The 16,324-nt window shown below is 34.5% G+C and overlaps 1 protein-coding gene across 4 annotated transcripts in view; it reads right to left on the bottom strand.

The window, feature by feature from the left end:
- Positions 1–296: 296 nt before the first annotated feature.
- Positions 297–16,324, bottom strand: part of MTX2 (metaxin 2) — a 58,644-nt gene continuing 42,616 nt past the window's right edge. The window contains exons 3-10 of one of the 4 annotated variants that reach the window (XM_057551746.1): positions 15,288–15,402; positions 14,374–14,446; positions 9,310–9,386; positions 7,955–8,047; positions 7,407–7,445; positions 6,891–7,016; positions 5,284–5,360; positions 297–753 (exon numbers count right to left, since the gene is read on the bottom strand). In XM_057551746.1, the coding sequence (XP_057407729.1) occupies positions 579–753; positions 5,284–5,360; positions 6,891–7,016; positions 7,407–7,445; positions 7,955–8,047; positions 9,310–9,386; positions 14,374–14,434 (648 nt within the window). In that variant the 5' untranslated portion in view covers positions 14,435–14,446; positions 15,288–15,402 and the 3' untranslated portion in view covers positions 297–578. Of the gene's footprint in view, positions 754–5,283; positions 5,361–6,890; positions 7,017–7,406; positions 7,446–7,954; positions 8,048–9,309; positions 9,387–14,373; positions 14,465–15,287; positions 15,403–16,324 lie in introns of all 4 variants that reach the window. The other 3 variants (XM_007190422.2, XM_057551747.1, XM_007190423.2) reach the window with 3 other exon arrangements.

Below are 16,324 nucleotides of genomic sequence, written 5' to 3'. Positions count from 1 at the left end.
TAAATTATAGCTGCTCTGATAAAATGTTTTTAAGTTCAATAAAGTTTAGATAAGAAAAATGCTCTTAAATGGTAATCTGTTCCAGGATTTAATCACTTTGTAATCATGCGCATTTTCTAAGTGCTCACTGTTAAGAACATTCTTCCCATGACCAGGTTTACCATGCATTACATCTAGCAAAGTAATCTTGGGAGTATGGAATACAAATTATTGCCTTAGAAAAGACACTGTTTATTCCATGTATAAAGCTCAGAGAGTAGCTTTCAGAAAAATGGAAAGAAAGTAAATACACCGGCCACAAAGTTGTTTGAGCTTTATTTTTATATGCATACATGTGTCAAAAAAACCAAAAATTTCAAGACATAGAGTACAACATATCAAATGAAATCATTCAAAATTATTTTAATGTATACACAAATAGCAGTATAAGGTACACGTATACATTATGTAATTTGTTTTGAGGTTTTGAAAAGCAGTATTTTTGGTTTTATAATTCTGATACCATTATCTATTACATCATTCAAGTAACATATATTTCAAAAGTTAAACTTTTTAAATAACTAAATTAACACATAACTCTAAGACAATCTGATGGATGAGCTGACTTTACCAAAATAGTGTTGTTCGATTCTTCTACAGAAAGCAAGGAGGTTGCTATAGTTTTTCACCTTCTCAGAAAGTTCATCATTGGTCAACTGTGTGGTAAGAATGGTGTACAGATGGCCAAATACCAGTGCATCTAGTTCAGTAGGCCTAAGACAAAAGCAGAAATGAGAGTAACATGAACAGTGTTTAACTTGTATGGTAGACTACATACTATTTTTTTAAACACTTTATTCATCTATTTAAAAGAAAAAAAGTCATGTAAGCAATAAATCCTACCCCAACTTGATAGAATTTATTCTATTTTATTGGAGTTTCTGTTATAAGATAAGAAAGAAAAAAAAATCTTTTAAACTATGATTTGCTAGTTGTGTGACTTGCTTTTTTAAATAGCATCATTTAAATGTGTTAAAATAATATTGGTGTAAAAAAAAAAGAATGTCATACAAATGGAATTATATAGTATGTAACCTTAAAATAATAATAATATTGGTGTAAATGATCATATTCATTTTATTCATTAATTTATTCACTAAATATATACAACAGGTCTCCAGTGTGCCAGGAACTATGCCAGATGCTAAAGATATAAAAGCAAGAAAGATATTCTAAGACATGGACACAAAACATAAATTACCACAACACAATTTAGTAAGTGCTTTTGTAGATGCATAACCAAAATGCTGTCAAAGCAGAGGATTTCACTGTGGTGCTAGGAAAACAGAATGATACCCGATTACCTGATCATCAGATTACAACATGATTTAATTTTAATATTACCATTTTAAAAGTAAACTTAGCTTCTGAAGGAGATGTAAGAATGGCTTCAACAAAATTTTTTCTATGTTTTTTTTCCCTTTAATTATATATTACTAACAAAAAGATGAAATGTATCTACCTTGCTACTAACGGTCTATAAATGGGACATCACCAATCTATATTACGTTAAAATAATTACAGTAGACCCTTGAACAACACTGGTTTGAGGGCTTCCCTGGTGGTGCAGCGGTTAAGAATCCACCTGCCAATGCAGGGGACACGGGTTCGAGCCCTTGTCTGGGAGGATCTCACATGCCGCGGAGCAACTAAGCCCGTGCGCCACAACTAAGCCCGTGCACCACGCCTCTGTGAGCCTGCGCTCTAGAGCCGTGAGCCACAACTACTGAGCCCGTGCTCTGCAGCAAGAGAAGCCACCGCAACGAGAAGCTCGCGCACTGCGACAAAGAGTAGCCCCCACTCGCTCCAACTAGAGAAAGCCCGTGCGCAGCGACAAAGACCCAACGCAGCCAATAATTAATTAATTAATTAATTTTAAAAAAATACTGGTTTGAACTGTGAGGGTCCACTTACACGCAGGTTTTTTTCAATAAATACGTACTACAATACTACACAATCCAGGGTTGACTGAATCTGCAGATGCAGAACCATAGATGCAGAGGTCTGACTGTAAAGTTATACATGGATTTTCAGCTGCAGCAAAGGGTCAGCACCCTGAGCCCCCTCATTGTACTGTACTAGTACAATATTACTAAAAGGAGAAAATACGATCATTATTATGAACTAATTATTGCTGTCAGTTCTACAGTGATAAAGTTACTGAGAAAACACATTAGTCGACCTAAAATGTAAAAATGTGTTGCAGTAATCTGGTTTGGCAGAATAGATTTGGGGGTCCGTCAAATCCTAATTCTGTCACTTACTAGCTATGTGGCCTTGATCGCCACTGATGAATGACTTCTTTTAATAGTTGCATGGCTTTGTATCTCTTCATGCCACTAATTCCTAAAACATTTATCTCCAATCTGAGTCTCTCCCCTAAAGTCCGAATCATACATTCAAAGTCCTATATAACAATTCCACTTGAATGTTGAATAAGCATCTCAAACCTGCTTGTCCCCTCATCTTCCCAAAATAAAAGTCACCACTACCCACCAACTGTTCAAGCCAAAAATCTGAGTTACTCTTCAGTCCCCTCTTTCTCTTACCCTCCCACATCCATTAGCAAGCCTGGTGAGACACAGCCACCAATATATGTCCTGAATGCCACCACTTATCTATATCTCCTCCAAGCATAAAACATTCGAATGAATTTCCACTCCACTTACACTAACATGCCAAACTCCTTATCCAAAACAGCCTCATCTCCTACCATTTTCAACACACAACCATAAACGGTTTTGCTTCTTCCATTTGAACATAAACTCTAGCCAATCTTAGGGCCTTGACCCAACTATTCCTGCTGCCTGGAACACTCTGCCCTTGACTTCATACTGCTGGCTCCTCCTTGTTTTTCAGAATACAACTTAAATGTCACATCTTAGTTTGAGTGGTCAGCGTCCCCTGACCATTCAAACTAAAGTGGACATATAGCCGCTTATTGTGATGTGATCCTATTTTAATTCTCTATATGGCACTTAAAACTATCTAATATTTGTTTTTAATTAACTGTCTATCTCTTTCTACCAGGACATTGTCTACTTGTTTCCTGCTGTGTCCCCAACACCTGGAACAATGCCTGGCCCAAAGTAGGTTCTCAATAAATATGTGTTTAATGAATCAATAAAAAGGTGAAGTACTTCTCATACCATACTATAATTGTTTACTTAATGTTTCCCCTATTATACTCTAAGTTCTCTAAAGATAACACTGCATGTATCTTTATAACCACAGTTCTTAGCAAAGTATCTAAGGAACTGAATGGTTATTTGCTGAATGAATACATGAAAGAGAAAAGAAAGCATCCTGCCTAAGTTGTATAGGATATCTAATTTTTCAATAGTAGTTATTCACATTCTTCCAAAGCCTTCCCTCTTTTGACACATTCATGAAGTATTAATCAAAGTCAAATGTGCAATTTATGGCCATGTTTAAGAGGGTAGTCAATAGGATAGTTTAAAAAAATCACAAGTGTCCTGGGACTTAATAGCACCATGATCCTAGCATTACAGATGAAGAATCAATAACAAATGGATACCTGTAAAAACCAAGGATGTAGAAGGTGGATAAATATTGAGCTGAGGCACTTTGTGAGAAGTAATATAAACACCAACTCCTCCAGATCCCTAAACATATTTCTTAAAACGTGTATCTTACCAATTTAGGATTTATTTTCCTAATCCTTATTTAGGATTAACTACCCTCTGCTTCTTGTACTAGAGCCTAAAAAAAGGTGAATATATTCCCTGATGCAACTTCCAGTAGGGTAGATGGGCATCTTTTATCAATAAGTGAAGGCTCTGAATGAGCTCAGGTATGAACGTATGTTCAAACCAGAGTAGTCTAGAAGTACCCCTCAAGTGGCCAAAATATTATTTGCTTCAAATATGCATCCACATAACTCAAAAGGTCCTGAGTTATGTAGGGTAATGAGCATACAAAAACTGATCTGATGTTACCTAAAGATAGCAATTTCGTGACAAATTACTTTTAGAACATCTAACAGGAAGTAGAATATACTATACTAAATCAAACAAAACACACACATAGGGCTTCCCTGGTGGCGCAGTGGTTGAGAATCTGCCTGCCAATGCAGAGGACGCGGGTTCAAGCTCTGGTCTGGGAGGATCCCACATGCCGCGGAGCAACTAGGCCTGTGAGCCACAATTACTGAGCCTGCGCGTCTGGAGCCTGTGCTCCGCAACAAGAGAGGCCGCGACAGTGAGAGGCCCGCGCACCGTGATGAAGAGTGGCCCCCGCTCGCCGCACTAGAGAAAGCCCTCCCACAGAAACGAAGACCCAACACAGCCAAAACTTAATAAATAAATAAATAAAAATTTAAAAAAAATATCATTCACTTAAAAAAAAAAATCAACAGAGCCCAATTTTATTTTAATATCAGTTATATAGCACATACATTAATATAACTTTAATATTTCCAAGCTATCATCATAGTCATTTTTGCTACAAATATTAATATCTCTACCAAAAGATGTTTGATATAGCTATAGATGAATGCCTATGAAGATGTAATAAATAATAGCAAATAAACCTTTTTAAAAATTATCAATCTAAAAGTCAAGAGATTTTTATTAAAAAGCCAAGAAAAGATTAGAATTCTAAGCAAACCAATGAGGTTAAAATGCTAATTTAAACCCATCTTAAACTGGATCACAGGATAGCTGATTCTGATATACTAAAATTGTAACAAAAAAAAAAGGAAAATTCATTCTCTGCCTACATTAGATATTATTTTTCAAATTACAAAAAAATTCTGTCTTAATAAAACATGAATTACTCAATTTACATATATACACATACATATATTTAATCTATATCCTTCACAATTATTTCTATGCTTTACAAATATTTTCATTAAATTTTAAAAGAAAAGTTCGTAATAATGCTTGTCCATCCAACAATATTTTTTACGGTTTAGTTTTATTCACTTTTCTAGTCCTCAGGGTATCATCCTATACAGACAAGTATGGCTACACTTCACGTATAAAATTCTTAATAGCTAGCACTGTATTTTAGAAATCTTGGTCTCCCAGAAGCTAGTGCTATGCCTGACACCCAAGAAATTAAATGGTTAATGAATGCAAAAATGAACTTTAATATAACTAAATCTTTTCATAAATATTTCTTGATAAAACAATTCCTCTATGATAAAATGTTTGATACGACATGTATGATAAAATAATAATATAGAAAAGAAACTAACTAAAAAGAATAAATTCTTACTGCTTATTGAAGAAATATGGTTGTGTTCCCAGTCTTTGAGAAAGAGCTTGACAGCACTGGTCTACATCTTCTAAGACCTAACACAAGCAACAGACCCCAAAGAAAAATATTTAAATTAGCAAAGCAATAAAATGTGTCGAAAACTTAATTTGTATCATAGTTTATAATAAAAATATAAATTTAGGTAACCATTTATAGTATATTTAAATCAGACTATAGACCACATAGAGAACATACGTAATAATTTCTATACAAGAAACAGGAAGAAAATTTGAGAGCAAATTTCCTTTAAATACAAGTACATTTAAGTTACTTATAAGGATTATGATCAAGAAAGTTTTTATCTCAAAACTCTACTCCCGGGCTTCCCTGGTGGTGCAGTGGTTGAGAATCTGCCTGCCAATGCAGGGGACACGGGTTTGAGCCCTGGTCTGGGAAGATCCCAAGTGCCGCGGAGCAGCTGGGCCCGTGAGCCACAATTACTGAGCCTGCGCGTCTGGAGCCTGTGCTCCGCAACAAGAGAGGCCGCGATAGTGAGAGGCCTGCGCACCGTGATGAAGAGTGGCCCCCGCTTGCCACAACTACAGAGAGCCCTCACACAGAAATGAAGACCCAACACAGCCATACATACATACATACATACATACATACATAAATAAATAACTCTACTCCCTACAAAAATGTTTTCCTGAATCCATATAATCAAATGACTTCACATGTATTAAAAAATCTGCTTCATAAAGATGACACTGCTGACCTACCATGAGTAAAAAACATTTGAATTGTTTTCCCACTAGTGGAAGTAGATTTTATCTACTCCATCCCTATTCATTTACCCAATCCCCCTTGTGGCCAATGGCACACATCAATGAGTTGGCTGACTAGGACTAGGGGTATCCTTGAAAAAGAGACATTAATTAGCTTAATGATGCTCAAACTCATGACCTTGACAAGATATATATTTTTATAATTTTGCTACTTCAGTAAATTTAAGACCAAAGAAAAGCAGGTATATTAAGCACTGCATCTAACAGGGTTGGGTTTTTCTTTTTAAGCCCTGATGCTGCAGATCTATATTTATTGGCATAAAAAAAGTCCACAATGTATTGCTGAATGGATAAAAAAAATTAGGTTATAGAGTAGCAGGTATAATATGACCCCATTTAAAGAAAATGTTATTAAGATACACCTAGAAGAATGTTCTCCATATAGTTAACAGCGGCAATTTCTAGATAGTAGGATTCCAGCCAACTTTTATTCCGTTTTTGAAGTTTTCTGTATTATATAATTTGTTTTACAATAAGCATGTGTGATTTTTATAAAGCAAAAAAGTACTTCATGTCAGAGAAAATAAGAGCAAATGTTTTGTTAATTTTTTTTTATTATGTTGGGAGCTTTTTTTTTTTTTTGGCTGAGCCGCGCAGCATGTGGGATCTTAGTTCCCCGACCTGGGATGGAACTGGCGCCCCCTGCATTGGAAGCACAGAGTCTTAACCATTGGACAGCCAGGAAGTCCCCTGGGATTTTTTTTAAAGGACTATCAATTAAAAATCTTTTTTCTTTATGTATTAAAGTTGAGGGTTTTATCAACTTCAATCTGAACTGACCTGGTCCAGAGTCTTGTTACCCCATCCAATAGCTTTCATCTTACGTTTGACCTCCCACTGTTTCTGATAGGCCAAAATATGATTCAGAGGCCAAGGGTAAGGAGATCCATACCTAGCATGAGTGATCTAAAGAAAAAAGATTATGTTAAAAACATGATTCTAAAGACATAGCCTGTTTTCACAAATAAAATTCTAAGGGAAATATATTTCCAGAGACCACAAACAGAGCAATCTGAAAAAATAAAACAAAACAAAACATAGCTTGCAATCTAAAAATTAAAATTTTAAACCATTCCCTTTAAAAATATATAAACTTTCACATACTCTGCAACCAGTTATATCAAACAATGACACACAGCTTCCCTAAAATGTATGTGCAAGCAAAATTAAAGTGAAAAACTATATCACTAATGGTATAAACCACAATGTTTCATTTATGAGCAGGGACTTATGATTCTGAGCAAAAGTGTTTTTTCATTAAATTTTAATTAAGATAAATGCTGCAGAACCACTCACCTCCCCTACAGTAGCTTCATCACACCACTGAAGATACAACTAGGAAAAAAAAAAAACAGTCACCAAAACTTTAGAGTATCAAAGAGAAAATGGATAAAGAAAGTTATTTCTTGCCAGGGTAATTTTTTATAAGCCAACATCATAAAAGTCACGTATGTGAGGGTTGTTTTTGTTTTTTCTTGGCTAATGTTGCTACATAGAATTATTAAACTTAATGGTGGTACCTATAAAAATGTTTCTTATTCATAGAATACATCTCTAAATGCCATTAAAGTATTTTACAGATACCATTTAAGTGAATTTCACAAGACCAAAATAAAATAATGAGTGGGCAAGAGTCACTCCTGTTTACAAACAGAAAAACTAGAAATGATAATATCAGGCAACTTGTTCAAAGATAATGATCAAATAATTTGGGTAACCACACTAGCCCTAGAATTTGCTTGACTGTTTTCCTATTTTTCAGTAACTTTAACATAACCCATAAGAAAGATGATCTTTTATGAGAGAAAAAGCTTATTTTCAAGGCCTATTATCTTCTATTATACCTCTGCAGTCAACAGCATATTGTTGACTAATTCCATGTAGGCTTTCATTTCTGCTTTTTGGACTTCATCCAGCCCATCACTAAGAGAATGGCCCTAAAGGGAATTTAAAAAACTTTAAAAGAGCACCATATTAAATGCACAAAAACTTTCAGTTATCTTACTACCAAGTAATACAACATCAATGTTTTACTGCAAATGTCCAATGGATTAATTTCCAAAATGCCCCCAAAACATAATTATTTTATGTGAAAAAATAATTAATACTTTGCTATCACTACAAAATATTAATAAGAAGGATTTACTTGTCATTATAAAAATGTATCTTTCAAGAGACAAAATTACATTATTATTTCACAAAAGAAGAAAACAATGATGGTCAGTAAACCTTGTTTTTTTTAAGAGACTAACCTTTTTAGTAATAAAATAAATTCCAAAGATTGACATGTGTTACTTATAAAGTGGTCAAAGATTTTTTTAAATGTTCTTAGTAAAGGATAGGGAAATAGACACTAATTTTTAAATTCTAATACGGTATAGTAATGAGTGGATGCATAAAATTGTATAAGCTTTAGTTGTAAGATTTTTAAAATGCATACCCTATAACACTGTATTATCACTCTTAGGAATTTATCCTAAGGAGATAATTTAACAAGTGTACAAAGGTGTATGTACAAGAATATTTATATTAGCACTCAATAACAGCAGAAAATTGGCAACAACTTCAGTGTCCGTCAATAAAGACTTAAGTAAATAAATTATAATACATCCATACGATAGAAGATTATACAACAATTTAAAAGGATAACATATATCTATAGTCATTAAATGGAAGAATTTCCAAACACATTGATGATTTTAAAAGGCAGGTTGCAAAATAATACATAATAGTATGACCTGTATTTTTCTACATATGCAAAAAAATTCTGGAAGCATGTTCCCCAAAATGTTAATGGAGGTTGTTCTTTGATAACTATTAAAATCTAAACTGAATAATAATTCAAATGGGTGAATTAGTATTGATACATTCAACTTTTAAACATATTCTATAACTCCCTTCTCAAAGGTTAACCTGATATTTTACAACAGTGAAGAGTTTTCATTTGTGACCAAAATTCTCATAAGCATGAGTTAGAAAATTATCTATCACTTCGTAAAGATCAAATGGCTTCTTTTGCCACTGACTTACATTATGGGGAAAAAAAACTTATTCTTTAGAAATATTTCTCTGGTAGTTTATATCAGCATTTTGTTAAACTAGGTTAAAATCAACGTAAATGTTACAACACCCTAAAGAATGATGAATGACTTATTTAAAAGTAACTGTGATCAAATGTATTTAATATCATTTTTATTACCTTGGCTTTAACGAATTGGACTATTGGACCAAGTTCCGATACTACTTGATTTCCTACGTGAATAAAAGGTACTTTACCTGTTGAGGGGGGAAAAAAATGTGAAAACACTCTCCATAAATTAAAGTTTGTGCTAAAAAGGAAATCAACACAAAACTGGGATATGTTTTATTAATACACAGTTTCCTAACACTATGACTTTTGAAAATTATAGCTAAATGCGTATGTTAAATTTTAAAAATTTTAAAACATTAATTACTAATTTTAAAACAAAAGAAAAAAAACAAGGAGATTCACTTCTAGAGTTCTTATATGTAATAACAGATCACAATATTCCCTTTTCAGAGCTAACACTAATAAGTCACTATATAGCAGTAAATACTAATTATTCAAATTATATGACCCAAGCCTAGTCACTGGTTCATGACCACTGATAGATCTGAAAAAAATTAACTGGGCCTTCTCTTCAGAGTACAATGAATCAATCTATATTTAAACTACACTTATGAAGCTCTTTTTTTTTTTTTTTTTTTACACCTACTACTTTCAAATCTCAGGTACCCATTCAGATCAATTGTTTAAGCACATAATGGTGCATTAATAAATGTATCTGACTCAAAAATATCAGGAATTAAGGCAATAACAATCTTTGAAGGTATGCTAGCTTACGAATTATAATACAAAGTATGTTCCCAACACATGTGGGGAAAAAAGAATTAGTATGCTTACAAAAACTGGTTTCCCTAAATAAATGCCACATTAAAAAAGTAATATTTCATTTTTTAAATACTAATAATAGATGAAATTATCAGAGATGACGATCTCCAAATAGCAATAAAGTCTACCTCAAATGCTAGAGGATGAAACTTTGTCAGACCTAGTTCAAATAGAGTTCACACTAACAGCAGGCTTCTTCGTGGTCCTTTTCAACAGATTCACTCCTCTCTGGCTTAGACAGCCTGAGGGTAATGGATGAGGTGCACAGCACCAACAAAAGCTTCATCTGCGTCCACAGGACAACATTACAAAGGAAAGGCAGGCCTTTTGGAATACAACTCAACAGAGGTATTTAGAAGACATTTCCATTTACCAATATAAAAACACTGAATTCTGCATTCCTTTTTTCTACCGCTTTATAAATCTTGCAAAAGAGAAAAAAAATTCTTATCTGTTAAGAATTAGATCAAACTCTTTTTTAACTTGGGATAATATCTTTGTAACTACTATACTGCTAGAAATAGTGCAGGTCCTCTGAGATAATATGACCAGAGAAGGAAAACTATTTGTGAATGAATGTCTAGACTGAAGAGTATTTGGGGGTGGTACATTTTGAGATCAAAGTATATTTCTCATTTTCATTATCCAGTTTGGAGTTCTTAGAAGACAGAGTTTATACTGGCATACCTTGTCTTATTGTACTTTGCTTTATTGGGCTTTGCAGATATTGCGTGTTTTTACAAACTGAAGGTATGTGGCAACCCCGAATTAAGTAAGTGTATTGGTGCCATTTTTCCAACAGCATTTGCTTACTTTATGTCTCTGTATCACATTTTGGTAATTTTCACAATACTTCAAACATTTTCAATATTATTATATTTGTTATAAATATAAAACTTTAAAGGATGAGGAGTTGCTTCTTATGGATGAGCAAAGAAAGTGGTTTCTTGAAATAAAATCTACTCTTAGTGAAGATGCTGTGAAGACTGTTGAAATGACAACAAAGAATTTAGAATATTACATAAACTTAGTTTATAAAACAGCACCAGGGTTTGAGAGGATTGACTCCAATTCTGAAAGACGTTCTACTGTGGGTAAAATGCTATCAAACAGCATTGCATGCTACAGAGAAATCGTTTGTGAAAGGAAGAGTCAATCGAAGAGGCAAACTTCAATGCTGTCTTATTTTAAGAAATGGCCAGGGACTTCCCTGGTGGCACAGTGGTTGAGAATCCGCCTGCCAATGCAGGGGACACGGGTTCGAGCCCTGGTCCGGGAAGATCCCACGTGCTGCGGAGCAACTGAGCCCGTGCGCCACAGCTACTGAGCCTGCACTCTACAGCCCGCGAGCCACAACTACTGATGCCGTGTGCCACAACTACTGAAGCCCACGCACCTAGAGCCCGTGTTCCGCAACAAGGGAAGCCACTGCAATGAGAAGCCCACACACCACAACGAAGAGTGGCCCCCGCTGACCTCAACTGGAGGGGGCCCGCGCACAACAACGAAGATCCAACGCAGCAATTAATCAATCAATCAATCAATCAATGAAAGAAACAATAAGAAATGGCCAGAGCCACCCCAACCTTCAGCAACCACCACCCTGATCAGCCAGCAGCCATCAATATGGAGGTAAGACCCTCCGCCAGCAAAAAGGTTTTGACTCACTGAAGGCTCAGACGATGGTTAGTATTTTTTAGCAATAAAATATTTCTAATGGAGATATGTATAGTGTTTTTTTAGCCACAATGTTATTTCACACTTAACAAACTACAGTATAGTGTAAACATAACTTTTATATGCATCGGGAAACCAAAAAAATCCATGTGACTCACTTTATTGCGATATTCGCTTTACTGTGGCGGTCTGGAACCAAACCCCACAGTATCTCAAGGTATGCCTGTATTTTATTACTTTTCTTAAAAATACTTTGAGCATTGTAGATTCTGAACCAGGGAAGCAGTGTGGGTAGTCAGTTGAATACTCATATAAGTCTAAATACAAAGAAATAAATAAAAATCAAGGCAACAAGGGACTTACCTGGTGGCGCAGTGGATAAGAATCCACCTGCCAATGCAGGGGACACGGGTTTGAGCCCTGGTCCAGGAAGATCTCACATACCAAGGAGCAACTAAGCCCGCATGCCACAACTACTGAGGCTGCGCCCTAGAGCCCGCGAACCACAAATACTGAGCCCGCATGCCACAACTACTGAGGCCCAGGCGCCTAGAGCCCATGCTCCGCAACAAGAGAAGCCCGCGCACCGCAATGAAGAGTAGCCCCTGCTCGCCACAACTAGAGAAAGCCCGTGCACAGCAACGAAGACCCAAAGCAGCCAAAAACTAAATTAATTAATTAATTTTTTTAAAAAAATCAAGGCAACAAATTAGAAGTAAATAATGTCTTCTGTCACTAGCCTGACTTAAAGTGGAGCCAGTGTTATATCCTTGTTATTGGAGGTGATCAGGCAAAGGCAGAGTGAGACAGTTATTCTCTGGCACCAATCAAAGGTCATAAAAAAAAAACCCGAAGGCCCTGCTTCTCATTTTAGGCAGAATAATCATTTTTGGAACTATTATATTTAAAGAAAGCAAGAAGATGTTGCCAAGCAAGTTTATCTATTCAGAGAATATTAGAAATAGAAAGGACCTTGGATGTCATCTAATCCGAACACCTCATATTACAGATGAAGCCACTGAGGCTCAAAGAAGAGAAGTGAAATTTCCCAAGAAAACTGTTAACATGTGACAAAGTCACAGAAGGGTTAGACTAAAAATTTCCTAACTCTTAGCCAAGTGGTCTTCTGACTATTCCATGATGTTCTCTGCTTTAAAAATCTACCAACAACCAGATCAAACAAGCAAACTAAATATAACACATTCCCATGGTCACCCAAATCATATGATGAAAGAAATACTAGAGACATGATGAAATTTAAATACCTTAATAGAAAGTGCCATTTTCATCTACCTATAGGAGACTTCTCCTATGCATATATGTATATATGCATGTATTGTAGTCTCTATACTATTTATGTTTGTCTTTCCTAGAATCTATAAAGATGGATAGCTACCTAGGTAATACTACATATAGTACAGTCATTTTAGGAAATAGGTGGATAAGCTATATGGCTTCTCCTTGATTTGTCAAAGATATTAACTTTAGTATTAGATTACTAACCTTTTTATATGTATATTTACACTCTTTGTATGACTACACAGAGGAAAAGGATGGACAGAACCCAATATAATTCATTTCACCATAATTCAATAAAGTTTATAAAACCTATGTATAAATTTAAAACAAAATGATTCAATTAATAGCCTTCAAGAATCTAAAAGATGTCTATGTTTATAAGTCTAAAAATGCATTTATTGAAACGTTTTTAAAATGTATATTCATAAACCTATAAATGTAGAGGTATTCATATAGAATTTTCAGTGTGTATAGAGAGGGTGTCTGCACAGCTGTTGACAATTATTACCACCCTTAAGAGTATATGATGAAAAAAATGTCATTCCTAACGATCCAAGTCATTCCTAAATTATCACCACAATAAAGAGATTGATAAATGTCTCCCTAAAAAGCAACGTAACACACTTGTACCAATCAGTTATATTCAACAAATTTATTCATAAAGCAGTGGTCCTATGTGTTATTATTGCTCCAGCAAAACCATAATTATAATAACCCATACCAATTCTATTTATTTATCAGATTTGGTGGCACTGTATTTTTATATTAAAAATTACCTGAATCATATTTATTTAAAACTGTACCTTAAGCTACTAATACATGATACACAGAAAAGGCAATACTGATTATAAAAAACAGCAGAAAGGCTAAAACCTTAATAAGAAAAAGTACCTTAAAAACTTAAAATGAAACAAAAAGAATCAGAAACCAAAGACATTCAGATCTATGACATGTTAATTTAATTATTCCACAATCTCTCTTCTTCCATCGGCATAATGGGAGAATACAATTTAGAGACGTGTATTTAATAGTAAATGGATTCATATATTAAAATTTGTTTTCTGAAGAAGGAACAGTCTTATGTAAATAAGACTAGGGGAAATCTGAGATTATGTATTTTCTTAACATTTACTATTTGAAACAATTCCCCTAACTTTTCAGTAATCATCTCTGACCACAGAGTTGAAATGAGCAGACATGTCACCCCAAGACTGTCAAGTTTGCAACTGTTACTTTATAGAACAGGAAAATTCTTCAAAGGGTAAACAAAAAATATAGGCATTTAGAAAATCTAGGTACAAACTGGACTATCACTGCAATTTTATCAATACAGAATATTAACAGAGAAGAAAAACAAAACTAAAAAACACTTACCAGATGGAGACATATATTCTGCATTTGCCCTGCAAACCACTTTGACAGGCAGATTACACATCTGCAAAAAGGCCTGTCAACCAAGAGAAGTCTACAGTAAGTCTAGTGAAAGTATATGCATATTCGAACACAACTTTTTATTTATTTCTTTTCTAAACTTAAGTAATAGCTCAGGAAAAGAAAAAGAATGAATCAACTTAAAGTGAAAGATTTGTACTCTAAAACAAAAATAAAATGTCATTTCAATACTCAAAATCAATATGACTTAGACACCAGTAAATGTATAAAACTTAAAGCATTTATACACACAAATGTAAATTATCCACTTATTTTACTGCATTAGTTTATGTAAGTCAGCAATACTGTATATTTATTTAATTTTCTTTAACAGATGACTGAAGTCCAAACTTTATAAGCTATTACTAACTTCCACTCCTCTTTACAGATTCCTTATCTTTCCTGTCTTAGGGGAAAACTCTCAAAACGTTATTTTTACTACTTCAAAGTTCTCTCCAGTAATACTCAACATCCTAATGTGTAGCTTTCATGCTTATTAACTCACTTTTTAAAGATATAGAATTGTTTATTTTTACTTTGTTTATAGCAACAAAAATTTTATAAGTGACTTAATTGTCTAACAATAGGGAACTGGTAAATTATTTATGGTAAATGCAAACCATATAATTTTATACAACAATTTTTTAAAATCATTAATTATATCTTCACACATGACTGCCTTAAATAAGAACTTTATTTCCAAAGCTTCCTTCCAACTGGGTGTGACCAATGTCTAAATTCTGGCCAACGGGACTCAAAGTTCTGGGCAACTGCTCGGGAAGTTTCTTTAAAAAGAAGAGATATGACCTCTCCTCTTTTTCCTTCTTGCTGACTAGAATGTGAAAAAGATGACTTACAGCCACCGTAGCCAAACTGAATCACAGTAGAAGCTGAGTGTTGAAGATGGTAGAGCAACAAGAAGAGGCAAGAAGCCTAAGTTTTTGATAATCATTCAGTCCCAAACCTGGATTACTTGTATTAAAAAAAAAAAAGAAAGAAAGAAAGAAAAGAAATAAACTTCTATCTTTTTAAGCCACTGCTATTTTGGGTTTTCCATAACTCACAGCCAAACCTAATCCTAACCAATTTACCAACAATTACTGTTTCTAGGTTTAAACAGCACCTCACCCAAACAAAAGTTGACTCCTCTATGTCTATGTAAGTATAACTAACAGTCCTCTAAATACTATAACCTATGCTCCCAATTTATAACAATAATAGTGAGCTTCTTGGTTGGCCCACAAGTATGGACTCCAGGTAGTGGTTCTCCAGCTTCAGTGTACCATCAAAGTCATGTGGAAGGCTTGTTAAAACACGGATTGCTAAGAAGGGAAGAATTAGAATAAGTATAAAGAGACCTTTCAAGAAGACTGAGAAGGAAGAAGAAGGGAATTAAGAAGGGTCAACTCCCTTCTATTATATATGTATCTGTACCCAATGATGGAAAAAGGTTGAGCTCATTAAAACATATATAGGAAATAGGCTGAAATGACAAGAACCAGGCAGAATAACTGACATACAAGATCCATGAGAAGATAAAAAGGAATGAAATAAGAGCACAGGTGGAAGCATCTGTTTTTTTCAGGAAACAGGACACTTTTTCCACTGTACTTGCAAGGGGTGGTCAGCATCAGTGATGATGATTGCAAGCTGATAAGTGAGAAGGTCAAGAAAATGAGGGAGTGCTCATATTCTGTGAAATGGGAGAAAAAACTGTCTGCCGAGAATGTAGGACTGAGAGGGGGTTTAGGCCTTCAGAAGAACAAAAAGAATTTGAAAGAACTGCTAATGCATCTTCTCAAAGGTCAGAATAATACTCAGTTGTTAGTTAACAATCATAGTACTATATAAAATAGTAAATATGGTATATTTTGCTAACCACCATGAATATTGG

Source organism: Balaenoptera acutorostrata, chromosome 8, assembly GCF_949987535.1.
Source record: "Balaenoptera acutorostrata chromosome 8, mBalAcu1.1, whole genome shotgun sequence".
Lineage (NCBI taxonomy): Eukaryota > Metazoa > Chordata > Mammalia > Artiodactyla > Balaenopteridae > Balaenoptera > Balaenoptera acutorostrata.
The sequence above is the reverse complement of the archived record's forward strand: the minus strand, read 5'-3'. Positions and strand labels throughout refer to the sequence as shown.